Source organism: Sinocyclocheilus rhinocerous, unplaced genomic scaffold, assembly GCF_001515625.1.
Source record: "Sinocyclocheilus rhinocerous isolate Xijiao unplaced genomic scaffold, SAMN03320098_v1.1 scaffold512, whole genome shotgun sequence".
Classification (NCBI taxonomy): domain Eukaryota; kingdom Metazoa; phylum Chordata; class Actinopteri; order Cypriniformes; family Cyprinidae; genus Sinocyclocheilus; species Sinocyclocheilus rhinocerous.
The window spans coordinates 636,470-653,858 of record NW_015638979.1 but is presented as its reverse complement, the minus strand read 5'-3'; the positions used below and the strand labels follow the sequence as shown (position 1 = coordinate 653,858).

The window sequence follows — 17,389 nt, the reverse complement described above, 5'->3', positions numbered from 1 at the left end:
TTAGATCGTAACAGTGCGTGCACGCATATGAGACAGAGCGATTGCGGGTTTATGTAGATGTATTTGGAGCATGATTTGTAGATTATGTATTGGTCCTCAACATATTATTGACCAATCAGCTTTTCTTTCAAAATCGCTCTCGTTGATTGGTGCTGCTGCTTAACCCGCTCTCTCTTTCGTGAGCAGCGGAACATTTGGAGAGAATGTAATAATACCAGAAATACTAGAAATAATACCAAATAAAGTGAAATATTATAATGTATAAACATTATAAACACTATAATCATAGCCTAGTTTCTCTCACTCCAAAACAAATCATTTACATGTAACGGTATGCAGAACAGATCAAGAATGAAAAAATATAAAGCTAAAGAAACCAAAACAAAGCGAAACTGAAAGTACCGTTGGGCTCACGTACCTCTCTCATGTGGCACAAATCCAATGTTTCCATATTCGTAATGTATTTCAATGTTAAACTATTATTTATAATGTAGACTAGGCTTCATTTGCGTTCGCATATCGACGGAAAAAATCATCCTCTTCACATGCGTAAAAATGCGCTTGGCATAACAGCAGCTGTAGACCGGTTGTACTACGGACTCTTTAAATCGATATGTTTGGCTGACTGTATTTTATTTTGATAATGAACAGACTGCGATGGCAAGTTTAAATTGCTAGAATATGTGGTGTGTGTCTGTGTGTGTGTGTGCAAGGCGCCGGCATGATCAAACAGTTGACACATATACTCCATTTTTGGTCATACAGATAAGAGTAAAACAACCCGCAAAATGTTAAAAAAAATTAATAATAATACACATTTAAAAAAACTAACACTGGCTTCTCTATTATTTTTTTATTCTATCCATTTATTTTCTTTTTATTTATTATACAATTAACAAAGCAAAAAAGGCCTCTAACACTAGCTTGCTCTATTCTTTTTCTATTCTATCTGTTTTCTTTTTATTTATTAGGCCTATATAATAAAAAAAAAAACCTTGCTACGTGTACTACGTTAAGCTGAGACTTGTTATAGCACTTGCTTATCATTGCTCTTTTGTTGATTTTGATTGCTTCCATTGTCCTCATTTGTAAGTCGCTTTGAATAAAAGTGTCTGCTAAATGACTAAATGTTTAAATTATGTTAAATTATTTTTGGACACTCGCAATAAAAAGAACATTTGTGTTTTTGTAATTAAGCAAACAAACAGGATGCGCGTTCTGTCATCTCGGTTCTCGGTTTCCTTTCCGTGAAATTGTTTGCGGATCGCCGCGCCTCACATCTGTTTTATATCTGTTAATTATTTATGTCAGATATATTTTGCATATTTATACCTTTTCTACATAGATTATGATTAGGATGTATTTTATTTTTATGGAAACAAATTTTGTTATTTTTAATGTAACTTACATATATTTGCCTTACATCCTATATTTAACTTACATCCTGGCGACCCATTTTTGACCCAGGGTTTGAAAACCTAGGCTGTATAGTTAGGTCCATGCAGAAACTTGTGAACGATGCTCTTATAGTTGTGTCATCACCGTTAAGTGACGTCATTGAATGTTCCGGGAAAACTGAAGTTGCATTGTCAGTGTCGGTCACGGCGCCTTTTAACTGCTCATTTGGATCCGGCAAAGTTTCATTTACAAATTAAGCACTGCCATATAGCATACATCAATCACCTCGTAGCAGATCTATACAGGTGGAGCTGGGGAAGGTGGAGGGTTTCTGAAGCAAGCTGCAACTGCTACAGCAAGCACTAGTCATAAATTTGAATGTTGAGTAGCGAGCTCATTGGCTACCGACACAGGAGAGAACCAATCAGCTGTGCCATGTGATAATGATCTCATTAGGTCAGATTGAGTTAGACCTATCGGACTGCGCCATCTAGAGTTTCATGCCAGAACTCTGTATTTAAGATCTGAAGAGAATCATACTGCATCATACACTGAGAGAGAGATTGAGAGACAGAGAGAGAGAGAGAGAGAGAGAGAGAGAAGTAATTTGGATAAATAAATAAATAAATAAATAAACCAAACCTTAAATTTTGAATATATATGGTAAAACTTGAAAATAAGGTTCCATTTGTTAACTATATTTAATGCATTATGTGACATTAACTAACAATGAGCAATACATTTGTCACAGTATTTATGAATCTATTAATAGCTCAGGTTTATTAATAACATTTTTTGTTTTATTTCAATAATGTATTAGTAAATGTAAGAATCGACATTAACTAAGATTAATAAATGATTTAGAAATATTTTTTTTTACTGTTAGTTTAGGTTAACTAATGTACTTAACTAATGTTAACAAATGGAACCTATTGTACCAAGATTACTTATTATAAAGACCAAATACCTATTAATACCTATTAAACCCACGCTAATTTTCCAGTTAGTATATTTTCTGCTCATTAACATTCTGGTGACAAGTGAAAATACTATTTAAAGCTGCAGTCCGTAAGTTTTGCCTTTTTGTCACCATCTCTGTTTGAAAACCTGCAATTGCAGCTTTTTGCGGAATTATCTTCCTTGCGTGGGTTGTGCTCCGGCGCGGTTCCAGAATCTAATCTAAAAAATCTAAAAAAAATCTAATGTTTTGAGGAGTATATGTGGCAGTCAGTCACCGCACCGGTGTGGATACCGTACTTCGCAATCACAGATTCTAGCCTACGTCTTGGAATATATGACCCAAATAAGAATGTTCACCATATAGTGTCATCTGAACAAGTAAGTAACAAGTCTGCCACATTTGTTCTGACCAACTGAGGAAAACAGCATTACAATAAATCGTGCTACCAATGGTGATTTAATCTAAAGTTAGCTCATATCACATCAAACCATGCAAATTATTATTATTGTTATACTTTATTCTCAAATTATTAATGTTAACAACATCAGCATTGCGTGACTATGAGTATGTATTAGCATGTAGATTTCAATTTCTCTACAGTCTAATCTCTAACTGTCAATACCATTCGAATTTCATATTAAGAAATTCTTTTAACCGAAAAAGCTGAACTATGCTCCCTTCGAACTGGTTGTCTTTAAAATACACATCTTGTGTAATCCCAGGCTATCTGTAATCAGAAGCAAATTTATAACTGGAATATAATTTAATTTCATTCACATGTGTTTCATAAACACATAATCCTTTCTCGATTACAATCCGCCATCAAAATGATACATTTAATTATTCTAGCTCCTGTGAGAAAAGGCTACAAACGATCGGCCACCTGCAGGATCCTCACATGCGATAGCCTAGTAGCCGGGACAACTTCTTTATGTTTACAGAAGTGACGTAATGACGCAGCAGCATGCTCAAATTTCCCGCGAAAACCTACCCGTTCCACTCAAATTAGAAAACATTATTAGAAGCTGACCGTTGTGAATCGGGCTAAAGTAAGGTGATAGTTTTGAACACTGGCTGGTTATGTACTTGCTCAAATATTGATTTCGGATCATTTATAACCAAAAAAAGTTACGGACTGCAGCTTTAAACAAACAAATAAACATTTAATTTATTTATTTGTTTGTTTGTGGTGAGAGTTATTTGCTTTTAGACAAACTGAACAACACAGGTTTAAACTGGAAACTATGATTTCCGATTGGATCAATATATAAATGCATTTTAAATGACACAGTCGCTTCACTGTTTTCATTGTAATGCTGAAGCAGAATTTCTCACGTGTTTTACTGTAGGGTCTCTCGGAGGATGTACTATGAAACTGGGCAGGGAAAGGGCTTATGTTCTGAGAGCTGAGCCAAAGATGACAGCTCAAAGCTGATGGCGATGCTGCAAAATGAAACGGTTTGCCAAGACCCTAATTTTTTCACCCCATTTCATCTTTATTCATAGCCCTCCAGTAAGTCAGAGTCAACATGATTCTCACATTTTCAACAACGCTAATGTTGCAACATCTATTAAGCTGAGTGGCATGTGATGGTCCTGAAAAGAAAAGGCAAAGTCCCTCTTAGCGGGTTTTTTTTTTAGTCTGTTCCATTTCAGTAAGTAAAGTTCCATTTCTACTTGATGTTTCTGGGTTAAAGTCATAAGGAACAACATTTATTTTACACAAACAACAAGAAAAAATAATAGTTTATATTATTCACATGCACTGAAAAAAGTGAAATTACCATGCCATTTATTTTAAAAAGTTCATTTTTATACCGGTTTAATCAATAGTTGTTGTTTGCAATTTAAAACTGTTTTGTTCAGTTTGTCTAAAAAGCATCTTTATTTAACAGATTAAAGGAAACAATTTTGTTTAAGTAGTCTTGATACCAGAGTGCTGATGTGCAAAACACATGGCTAGCTTTACTGACAGCAGAAATTATTATGGGGTTTGTTAATTTTTCTGGTGTTTTTCTTTTTCCTTTGTTTAGTACATTTACATTACATTTACATTTAGTCATTTAGCAGACGCTTTTATCCTAAGCGACTTACAAATGAGATAATAATAATAATTAATAGTACATTAAAAAAAGCTGCAAATGATGTACATTTTAAAAAGACATTGAGATAAAAAATGAAGAATAATTTTGAAATTGTCTTATAAATGAAATATGTCTTAAAAAAGAAACAAAATCTTCTAGTGAAAATTGCACTTTCATATTATAGATACGCTGTTGTTTGTGGTGAAATTCAGTTGTAAAAATACAAAAGATTATTAAGGTTTGAACCAATACCATAAAAAAAATGCATTTGGCTAGTACATTTTCAGTATTATTTTTTTTTTTAACTCTAATTGATTTATTATATAGTAAAATCAATTCATGCTTCAGTAAGTGTTTTATTTATTTATTTATTCACTTATTTACTCACTTACTTACATTAATAACCTTGACAATAATACAGTCAAACCAAAAATTATTCAGAAACCATATATAATTTTTGATTTTTTTTTTTACTTTTTTACTATTTTTTTACACTTTAGGTGTCTGAATAAATTTTGGTTTGACTGTATATACAATAACACAACGAGAACATTTCTTTTTGTCACTAACTGTTGTTTGGCTTTTATTATTAACTGAGTAACTTAATTTAGTTACTAAAAACTCACAGTTCATAATTTTTAAGTAATTTCGGTCACACTATTTTAAGGTCAATTTCTCACTACTAATAAACCATTAACTATGACTTTTGCCTCAATAAACTCCTAATTTGCTGCTTATTAATATGTAGTAATGTAGTTGTTAAGTTTAGGTATTGGGCAGGATTAAGGATGTAGAATATGGTCATGCAGGATACATGCTTTATAAGTACCAATAAAAAGCCCATATGTTAATAATAGGCATGTTAATAAGCAACTAGTTAATAGTGAGAATTGGTCCTTATACTAAAGTGTTACCGTAATTCAGTGGTTGAGTTGTTAACAGTGCAATCAGTCCACAGACTGGTTTCAAACATGAAATTCCCTGATATTATCAAAAATAATCACCTTCCCAGAGTCATCAAACAATTATATCTGCTTCTTCTCACTTGACTTTCACCTGTATTGTGCTGTTACACCAACATACACGTTTCACGACATGCTTTCAGAGCTCAGTGAGAACATTATGACCTTGAGGGATAAAAAGATGATTTTACATCTGCTGGTGTCGCTGTTGGACAGTGTTACTGAAAACGACTCATTTACACATTGTTTGGTGCATATTTCTTTTGCCTCATTTCTGTAGTTATTTTCTCATCCATTTTTTTGGAAGATGCACTTGACAGCTTTTCCTCTGCAGAGAAAATGCCCCTGATTAATCCGCTGGAACACATACAGTAAAAAAGACAGAGCACAAGAAGGGAAAGAGCGATACAGAGAGTCATAGAAAGGAAAAGAAGAGGGGAGCTTATCTAAACTCAGCCCAGGGTCAAAATGCTCCTAAACTCACAGAACTCCACATCGCACTTATCTGTGTTTACTAAGCAGAGAGATGCAGAGATAAGTGATTCACGAGGCTGCTTCCGCTGTATCAGAGCGGTTACAGTGCTTAATGCTGTTTTTGATGGAGTTTAATTAGCTTGGCTTTGCAAAGTCAACATACTGTTATTTAATCCTTTTATGGGACCAAAATGTTCAAATGTAACTTCTAGTGCTTTCAGATGATCACATTTTCCATCTACCTATCTACGTGACTTGTTGCATGCAACATTACTGCAGGCAGTGCTCCCTCACCAACCCTTTCACAGATGAGAGAAAGCAAAATGGATAAATTGGGCTGTCCCACTGAGAACACTGCCCTCGCAAACGGACAAATGGGACAGAAAGTGAATTGGTATGCTGGTTTATATGAGGCTTGGTCTGAGCACACTAAAGGTCACAGTCTGAAAGGCTTGCAAATACACACACACACACACACACACACACACAAGCTCAAAATTAATGTTGGTAGAGAAATACTGGCACTACTGGAACTCAGGGTTAATTCAGATCAAGTCTGAAGGGACAGTGACATTGAGAAATCTCATTTGATTTTTTAAATTGTATTGATTGATTGATTCCCTCCCAGCAAATTATTAGTGAAAAATGCTGAGTGCTAACCTCATGCTATTAAACTAAATATTAAAAGTGTGTTGTTTTTTTTTTTGTCTTTTCTTTTCTTTTCTTTTTGACCCTTGATTTAATACTGTTAATTAATTCATATAAATAAATAAATGAATAAATAAATAAATATTTATTCAACAGATCATGTCAAAATAATGATAATTTTGTACAGTTTTGATTTTTGGATACAGTCAAGAATATCAAGACCACTGAGGTGGGACAGGCTGAAGTGACCAACATAATACACATACAATTATTCTTAAAATAATAATAAAAACAAATACAAATAAATAAATGAATAATAATACTAATACTAATACTAATACTAATACTAATACTAATACTACTACTACTACTACTAATAATAATAATAATAATAATGCTTAAAATGATTTAGAAATGGTAACGGACACCAAAGTGTACCTTACTGATAGAAAGTAGCTACATAATGAACTAATCCTGTGGACACTCTGCTACACCTGTGTGAACTTGAGGGGAACTGACGTCATACATCCATTAAAAATCACTGGCAGCTGGTTAAAAGTCATTGCAAGAATGGCTCAGAAAATATAAATAATATGCATTCATTTGTGGGTGTTCAAATAGTAAATATAAAATATAACAGATGCATAATACTGTAGATAGATGAACTTTTTCAGTTATATTTGAGTTCTGAATTTTAAATTGTAAACGTAATTATTAATAGCCGTCCATACAAAAGTAATAACCGTCATCTGCAAAATCCATTTAATACTTTAGTGTATTATCTGAGAACAGAAAAGGGTCTAAGCTGTCATTTTATTGACGTTTAAAACCCTCGCTCCTGCTGTTTGGTTAACTTTAATCATGTCAGAAGATTTAGTATTTGCACATTTTTTGTCGTTTATTAGTCATTAGTGTTTATTTTTTTTATTTTTTTTACATTTTGTATGTCTCCTTATCTGACACATTCATTTCAGTTCATGTTCAATTTTTTCTTTGCTACCTAGTAGGCCACTGTAGATGACACTGAACAAAAAATGTACGATTGAAAATATACTTAGAACTTTTTTTTAAAGATTTTTATGAACCATGTAAGGTTGAACTGGATCCCCATTGTTTTCCAATTTTCTTCGCGCTGGTATCAGCAAACACAGACGCCGCGGCCAAGCAAATAATGAAAGCTGGGGGTGCGCCGTCTTCTGCCTTTACCTGGCAGCAGAGCAGCGAAAGGAGAATTACAGCTCAGTGTGTGTACATGTGTGTTCGTGTCCCCACCGTGTGTGTGTTTGCTGGTGAAATGTAGCGGCGAGTCTTGCTCTGGACTGTTACCAAGGGCCGAGGGTTCAGGATAATGAAAGCACCATAGTGACATGTTCTATACTCACTTTTGTACTCAAGGTGAAATCCAGCCGCGACGACACTGATATCTGTATGGAAGTGCAGGTAAAGCTGGTTGGAGGTGCTGTTCAACAAGGCTGGAGCTGTTGTACCTGGAAGATAACACCAGAAAGGGGCATGAGCAGGAAAAGGGCTGGAGTTATCACACACAAGGACAGTGTGTTCTCATTCCAGCGCTCACACACACACACACACACACACACACAGTAGCTAAATGATGAGTGCGTGCACACATGCAGGAACAAAAGGGCAAAGGGAGATAAGCAGCTGTTAATCACGTATCGCTCCTGTGAAAGACTCGCCCGGTTTGGACATCAGCCAAATGAAACGGAGTCAAGTAAAAAGGGACGGCAAAAAGGAAATGTTTGACAGGCGTTAGTCATTGAAGTGTGTCGCTATCCTTCTGAGCTCTCAGGGGGGAACTTTCATCACAGCTCAGAGGGAAGAGTCACTTATCATCAGACTAAAAAGCAAAACAGCTACTGCCACTCTGGATTCAAAGCAGAGGACTTTCCTTCTGCTTATACATATATGGACATAACCAATACAGAGTGTGACATATTTAATACATGGAGAAAAATGTCATGAATACTATATAACATCCTTAAAGTCAACATGAAATGCGACAATTCATAATGCGACAGATTTTCGAGTGAAACGGGGGAGAAAAACTGTTGGTCGGGACTTGATTTTATCCATGGAATTGGTTGGATTGTGAAAAATGGGCATTATGTATTAGAATAGAGTCAGGCAATTGGAAGGGCAGATCAAGGAGTGAACTGATAAATTGTTCACTGTAAAAAAAAAAAAATTTTAAAAAGCTGTGGTTCGGTAAAAATTCATCCAAAACTCAAAACACATTTATAGAGCAACCTGTACATTTTGTGGAAACTATGAAGAAACACCAATTAACAGGTTTTTACTTTAGAATTTTTTTTATAGTTTTATACAGTTAATATTACAATCATTTCACATTAAGACCAGAAATGTAAAATTTTGATTTCATGTTGACTTTAATATGGAACATATTTTCAATAATGTCATATTTTATTACTCTTAGCCTACACTTTTTTTTCACATTGATAATTTTTGAAAATGTTTCTTAGCACCAAAATAGTTGTAATTAACTATTTTCTACCTCAACATACAGAATTCAACAGGCTGTATCATTAAGACATGCCTGCCAAGTTGCTGAACACTGAACAGGCACTGATAAGTAAATGTGGGCGGACATGTGTTAAAGAAATGTTCTGGGTTCAATACAAGTTGTGCTCCACTGACATGTGGCCTGATATCAATTACCACACAAATAATACTGAGTCGTCCCTCAGTTTGAAAAAATAAAAAATATTAATAAAATCACAGTGGATGTTTATGATGCAAAATACTGCACCAGGTTAAATTTTAAAATGCATACTGTTTGGAAAGAATCGCAACAAGGCCGGCAGTGAAGATGGATAGTGAGCAGTTCCTGTGTTTAGTGTTCTCTGATAAATGGCATGCAATACAAACATCTGGATGGTACTGGTTAAGTAGGTTAAGCTATTTATCAGAGAGTATATCTGCATTTTAATTCCATTTTTTCTGCACTGATTGATCTGAACAGGCAATGTGGATATTGCATTAATGTTTGTGACAAATTCATTTCAAATTAGAACAGGCCGTCAGGCAAAAAAAAAAAAAAAAAAATTTGGCAGCATTTTACAATAAAGTCCCATTAACACATTAACTAACATTAACTAACAATGAGCAAAACATTTGTTACATTATTTAATTATAATCTGTGTTAATGTTAATAAAATACAAATATTTTTGATCAACTTTTGATTTTAATAATGCAGTAGTAAATGATGAAATTAACATGAACTAAGATTAATAACTCTTTGGAAGTATTTTTCATTGCCAGTTCATGTTAATTAATGTATTTAACTAATGTTAACAAATTAAACCTTATTGCAAAGTGTTACCGTCTCACTTAGGGCAACATTACAGGCTGCATGCGCAAACCAATGCATTTGAAGAATGTGATTTATAATGTTAAAAACTGGACAACTGCATCTCACAACACTACGGTAATACATGAAGTTGAGTTCTGGCATAAAAATGAACATTTCTGCAATGCATCACATCAGAATCCAACATCTCAGGTTCCTGCAGGCTTCCCAGCTTCTTTTCTCCTTTGAGCTTATTTGCTTTTACCCATATTCTTTTTTATCTCCCTGTGGGAATGAAGGTACAATTCAAATACTGTGTAAAAGTAAATAAGCTTGGAGTAAACAAGATTGTAAAAAGAATCAACAAATACTGTTTATAGTATTCAGTGCCTTAGTACGCCTCCGCATAGCAACTCGGGATGAATGCTTAAATACACCCACATAGCCATGGCATGCGCTTAGAGAACTGTTTAGTTTGAGAAGAAAGATTTCTTTCAAACTCGCATCTGTAGCATTTATTCATACATGGCTTGTGTATATATTTACACAAATGCCCAAAATGGTGTCATGCAGTTGCCAGGAAATGGTTCCCCGGCATCTTTTGCATTTAAAACATCCTGCCATTCTGACTGCTAATACTCCAGTCGATCCAAGTCCAAGTACATTAGACTGATGACCGAAGCCTGAAAAATGCTCCTTTGCGCTTGAATGATTTGACTAATCATTTTTGGATGAAGTTTGACAGCTCCGTAGAGCTCATCCAGTGTCCAGCTATTCAGCAGTCTATCATCTCTATTAGGGACAAGGCAATCTAGAGAGGATCTTAAAACGCTCAGACGAGACTCGGATGAGCTTAAATGGACTTTGCCAGACAGAATATGTTACATTTACAGTACTGAATCACATTGGATGGCAAATAGGACAAGGAGTGATGCATCCTCACAGATTAGGGGATTTGAGAAGAAGGATTCTTTGTGAAATACATGCCCACGATTGGATTGAACCACTACAGACCGATATTGCTGCTAAGCTGAGCACTGATGTTGCTCCCGCACAGATGGGAAAAAAAAAAACTGCAAGCAGAAGGCAGACTAAAAAATGTGTGGGGTAAAAGTGAGATGAACAGGCAGCGTTTGAACTGGAGTCCAACCACATGTCCATTCATTTTCAATGTGCAACTGAAGCTGTGGGAGATATGCTTGGGTTAATACAAAATAATTGTCAACTATACAATCATATTACACATAGTAATAATTATGTTTTGATTTTTTATATATATATTGTTGCGAATATATATATTAGTGCTGGGCAGTACGACCAAAAATTTATATCACAGTATTTTTCAAAATTATACCGGTTTCACGGTACATGACGGTATTTTTTTTTTCATGCATGACCGGGTGTTAACCATATTTTCTACTGATTGAGAGAGGAAATACTGCAGTATGTTGACTTAGAATGCCCTATTTTACATGATGAGTGAATATAATATATATAATATATAGCGTTCGCGGGACAGCACTGGCGAAATCTTCCAACTGAACCATAGCTAAGGTTTATCCAAAAAAGTCGCTAGGTTTGTCAGTATGAATATTCTATGGAAAAAAGCCACTAAAAGGGTCTGAAAGTTGCTAAATCTAGTGCTAAAGTCGTGTGTGTGTGAGACGCGGGAGCTGATGGCACCGTGCGGGGGATATTTGTGGCGGTCAATGTGGATATTGTGGATGAGTTCTTCTGTGTCATCATGTTCTATTAGTTCTACAGCTTCAGTTTTGGAACTTTCACGCTTAGTAACACATACAGCTGTTCCCTCACCACAGTGCAACAGTGAAAAGGGACCCCTTTCAAACAGTGTTGCATTCCGAACGTTGTTTAAGCAACATACACCGGTATGTATATGCACCGGTATGTACCGGTATATATATACGGTCATGCAGAATAAGGCATTGATATGTGCTTTATAAGCACTAATAAACAGCCAATATGCTAGTAATATGCATGCTAATAAGCAACTAATTAATAGCTAAAATTTGGTCCTTAAAATAAAGTGTTACCATATATATACGTATATTTATATACACACACACAGACTAACAGTCAAAGGTTTAGATTAAATTCATATTTTTGAATGTTTTTGAAATATCTTATGCTCTTATATGTCTCTTATGCGCACCAAGGCTACTTTTTTGATTAAAAATACAGTAAAAGCTGCATTATTGTGCAATATTATTACAATTTAAAATAACTATTCTCTATTTTAATGTTTTAAAATGTAATTTATTTCTGTGATGCAAAGCTCAGTTTTCTTCTGAATCATTTCAATATGCTGATTTGGTGCTAACTTATTATTCATTATTATTGGTTATTAATATTAATCATTAATAAATTATTAATTATTAATAAAGCTCTTATTATTAAGTTTATTTAGTTAAATAAATGCTGCCTTGGTGAGCATAAGAGTCTTCCTTACAAAAACAAAACAAAACATGACAACATCTTATAAATCTATGCTTATATACGTATGTATATGATTGTATATATGATAAGTATATGATTCTGCTAAATAGGCCGAAAGGGGCTGGGAACATTGCTGAACACTTGGAGATGGCACCATCATTTTTGGGAAATAAAAAGCCTCTTTTGGGGAAATAGTGATTATAGTCTGATCTCGAGCATTTTTCCTCTTCAGAATCATAACTTGCAGTCAGAATTAGGTAAACAATGACAGTGATATCTTTTAAAGACACACAAAAAATGCATGCAGTTGTAATTAAATTGGTATTTGTTGAGCCGCAATTAATCCCGAATGATGAAAAGTGTGGGGAGACAGAAACACAAAACATATCTGACAGTTTAATTAAGGGTATTATCCTAATGGATTTGTGACTAGAGGAAGAATGAAACGGCCGATTGTGATGGGCGAGTGTGCGGGGGATATAAAAGGCGAACACGCAGGCGACAGGAGAGCGAAGAGTGCATTTTAATGGGCAGCCAAACACCATGCCTAATGACACTGGCTCCTGATTCCCTGCCATGTCTTACCAATGCTCACAAATGACTCCGGGCTTCTATAATTTGGACCATTTAGATCTAAATGAGGGGAAATTACCGTTTTATCATCAAATTCAATCATAGACTGGCATCAGGTGTCTCGGGAGACCGGGTGAAGATGGTTTAGCATTTAAAGAGCTTCTTGGCTTTTGAGAATATGGCTTGGGGAAGGTGAGGAGTGCTAGACAGTGTGAAGTGCCACTGAACACATGCCTTAGAGCAGACGGAGCTCCCTGGCTGGGTGACCTTTCACCAGCATGATAGTGTGGCACAGAGTTCATTACAGCCGTGTTGAAAGTGTAGCTAGAGGCCTGGCCACGGTTCTGTCTACTGGGAGAGTCCCCAAAAAGGTTAAGCCTCCTCTCTCAAAGGAAGATCTTGCCCCTCTTCCTAATCCTGCTGTGCGGCTTTTCTGTATGTAATTTAATTTATGTCATTTTTTTTTTTTCCTTTTTTGAATATCTTGATCTAGTCTGTTTTTGATTCTAATTATATACTTTGTATATTTGAATGTATAGTTGTTAAAACTGTTTGGGTAGTTGGTGCATAACGTGCCTTTTTGGGCTTTTGTGATTTTTTTTTATTTTATTTTTTTATCAATATCATGTTTCTAGGTTAACATTTATATGGATGTTTTAGGGAAATCTTAGGTCATGTAACTGGTAACTATTTTTTTTGTCACCATCCTTAATGTTAATTTTAAATGCTGGTGATTTTTACATATGCAGCCTCTCAGTAATATTAAATAAATATAATGTTACAGATATCAACTTTCCAAAAGTATTACATGCCAACAATGAATTACTAAATCAATAAATAATAAAAAAACAAACAAAGAAAAGAAAGCTAAGCTACACATTAAAATGCAAGCGGTAATGATGGCGAGTATTCATAATACTCGTAACATTTAATCTTTCAATTTGAAACATTCAGCTTTTTGGTCCAGAACATTGTGATAATGAATTGGGATGAAATAAATGTGGCTGGTGGTTTTCCAACTGGAACCCAAAAGGCTGTAAGAATTGATACTGTTAATCAACCAAATGTAAAATGAGGGCATTCATCTGTTATGTAAGGGATGGCACATGGACAGCCTTCCAGGACTGGAGCTAATTGCAGCACTTCCAAGAATCCAGGGGCATAAAACTAGTGGCGGGGACTGGCTCTCAGTTTTATTGCAATATGAAACTGTAATGAGCTATAAAGAACTACATGATATGCAAATGAGCTTTAGGAGAACTTCTGTAAATCAGATGCCGAATCACTCCAACAGACTATTATTGAAATAAGCAATTAAAAGGGGATTAATAAAGACAATACGAACCTGAAAAGCTCCCGAGCTTTGGAGCTGCCATATCTCCACCGTCATAGATTTCTAACGAGTCCCAGTTATGCTCGGTGGCAAAGCTCATGACTTGGATCTGCCAAGAAAATGGAGATACACATTATGAAATGACAAAATTCTGCACAATTAAAATTAACTCATGTAATGGCCACGGTTTTGCAGTATTGCTTATAAACGTAGCCAAGGTTTCTTTAATCAAAAACAGTCATTTTGTTTTATGCAACAATTCCCCACCCCCTATCTGAACCTAACCTTTGTGCTACTGTACCTTAAACACATCAATATGTAAATTACTTTATAGGTGGATAGGTGTTGATATTTAAATGTTGGCAATGTCTACTCATGGATATGCTAATGTCATTACTATTTCTGATTTTTTTATTTTTTTATTGATTGATTAGTATTGATAGTCTGCTTGAACCGTGGAGATTGTTTGGAGAAAAAATGTCAATCTTTCTATAGTACCAGTAGTTCAGAGCACCACTTTAAACGCTGAAATGGCAGTTTCTATGACTGTACGAAGCATACAAATATGAGGTATGGGATTGGGTGTCTGTTGTCGAGCATCTAACATTCTGACATTGTATTGTTTCGAACTACACACGTTTGGTACAACAATGCAGAGTTAACAGCTGCGGCAGACGGAGACACTGAAGAGGGACTTCAGGAGCCTGATCGAGACGGTGTGCCGCACATCGCCCGCAACGACGATCATCGTGTCAGGACCGCTTCCCACGTATCGACGTGGACACGAAAGGTTCAGTAGACTTTTTGCTTTAAATGAATGGTTATTGTCATGGTGTGAAGAACAGAAACTGCTCTTTGTTAATAATTGGAATCTTTTCTGGGAGCGTCCTAGGCTTTTTCGCTCTGATGGCCTGCACCCCAGCAGAGTCGGAGCGGAACTCATGTCGGACAACATCTCCAGGACGCTGCGCTCCATATGAATAGTAAGTCAAATCTCAAATAACTGCCCTGATGACTTTTGTTCTACGCGCTTAAATGATAGAAGTACTTGCGCTGTACAGTCTATAAAGACTGTGTCTGTTCCCCGAATTGTGAGGTCAAAATATAAATTTAATGCAGGATCTAGAAAAAAAACTGATCGTGATTAAACCAGAAAAATGTAAAACAAATGAACAAAAACAATTTTTAAAGTTTGGGCTCCTAAAGGCCGCACTATAGCACAGAAACTGCACTTGTTAAAATTACAAATGACTTGCTTCTTGCGTCAGACCAAGGCTGCATCTCATTGCTAGTTTTACTTGATCTTAGTGCTGCGTTCGACACTATAGATCATGACATACTCATAGATCGATTACAAAACTATACAGGTATTCAAGGGCAGGCTTTAAGATGGTTTAAATCCTACCTGTCCGATCCTGCAGCATGATCAAATTGTTTTGAAGTGATAACATAATATTCTGCAAGTAATTGTGCCAAAATTAGGCTTTCTTAATTGAAACTCTGATCCTGTAAATCATACTTTGTGTGAAAAGGAATAAAAGTTGTCAGAGTTGTACTGCCTCTAGTGTATATTTCCAACTGGAAACTGCGTATAGGTACGTGTTTTTGCAGAAATGTAGGTATAGGTACGTATTTCCAATGAGCCTGGGGAGCAACAATGCATACAATGCCACAATCAATATTTTTCTGATTTATCTTAACTTTCATTTATGGGCATGCTCTACATTTGGAATCTCTTTTGGATCTTTTACATAAAACAAACAGTAGTTTGAACAGCATAAAGCACATTATACAATGCTAAATTTAACCTGTGTAATTCACTCCCTTGCTGCATGCAAAGGAATCTTTTCCATCTTATCATTTCAGCAGGTGTAACTTTACTGCATTTGATGAGTTCGCACGTGGCTCTTTTGTACTTGCCTGGATACCAGCTCCTTCGGTAACAATGATTTTCCACACACAGTTCAGGCTGTTCCCATAAGGCTCCGGGAACCCGGGGGAGAGGATGGTACCTCTCCTTTCTGTCAGATTCCCACTGCATGGGACTGTGGAGCAAGACAGAGGCAAAATGAGCTCATGCTGAGGATGGAACAGCACAAGTGCCTGAACTGAGTCCTGTGAGAAAGGCAGCAGACTCTTTTGACACAAGAGGCGATTACGCCTGGTTTTGTGGTCCAGGGTCACATATATATCTATGAGTGGTAGGTTTAGGGGTAGGGTTATTATGTCTGTGGGAAGCCCTTATAAAACATGGAAACCTACGTGTGTGTATGTAATAACATGCACCTATGAATTGTTCAAAGTAAGGCCAGGGACATGCATTTAAAAAGGTCAACTTTGATTGTTGACTTATGAATAATTTGTTCAGCTTCTACAGCTATAAGGCTTTACAAAAGCAGTGACATAAGATTGTTTCTTGGGAAATATAAAGTGTTCCCAGAAAGACATTTCTCATGCAGAGAATGTATGTTTTAGCAGGGTGATTGTAATTGTATTGTTGATTTTATCATTGTATATAAATACAATGATAAAAATGGTATCCGGTACTGGTATTACTATCCTTGTGCAGAGATTTGGTCCCCATAATGTAGGGAATACACACACACACACACACACACATTCACCCAATCCCTAGCCTGATTTCTGAACCTCACACTTTGAAGAAGTAGAAATATGAGAGGTTGTGTTCAAGGCATTTCACTTCAGAATACTTAAAAATGTAAGGAACCACAAAATGGGATTTGCTGAAGCTCTGTGAAATCAAAACTGACATTTTAATGCACATTCCTGGAGTGATTCCTGTTCAGACGACATTAATTCCCATTTTTAACCACTCCTCTCCAACTACCTGACACATTCTGTTATGTGTTTTTCTCAATGAATATCTTGTTTCACTTTGAATGAAATTAATATACCAGATTACACAATATGGAAGCAAAATGGGTAGGGCAAACTATTTCATGTGGCCCGGTATGTCATGCAAATCAATTCCTTTCTATTGATGGGCGTTTACAAATTGCAATTATTCCATTTAATTAAAGCAGATGTTTTTCCAACATCTGATTTTTGTGGAGGTTTCTTAAAAGCATGAAGGAAACTTTTTTTTTTTTTCTGCAGCTCCAGAGCAATTACTTACATTACATTTTTGGCTTCAGCTCTCTCCATTCTGG

At 35.7% G+C, this 17,389-nt stretch overlaps 1 protein-coding gene across 1 annotated transcript in view; it reads right to left on the bottom strand.

Moving 5' to 3' along the window:
- Positions 1–17,389, bottom strand: part of LOC107750749 (CUB and sushi domain-containing protein 1) — a 495,842-nt gene that overhangs the window by 56,122 nt on the left and 422,331 nt on the right. The window contains exons 34-36 of the mRNA XM_016566272.1: positions 16,140–16,264; positions 14,232–14,328; positions 7,910–8,014 (exon numbers count right to left, since the gene is read on the bottom strand). Of these exons, the coding sequence (XP_016421758.1) occupies positions 7,910–8,014; positions 14,232–14,328; positions 16,140–16,264 (327 nt within the window). The remainder of the gene's footprint in view (positions 1–7,909; positions 8,015–14,231; positions 14,329–16,139; positions 16,265–17,389) is intronic.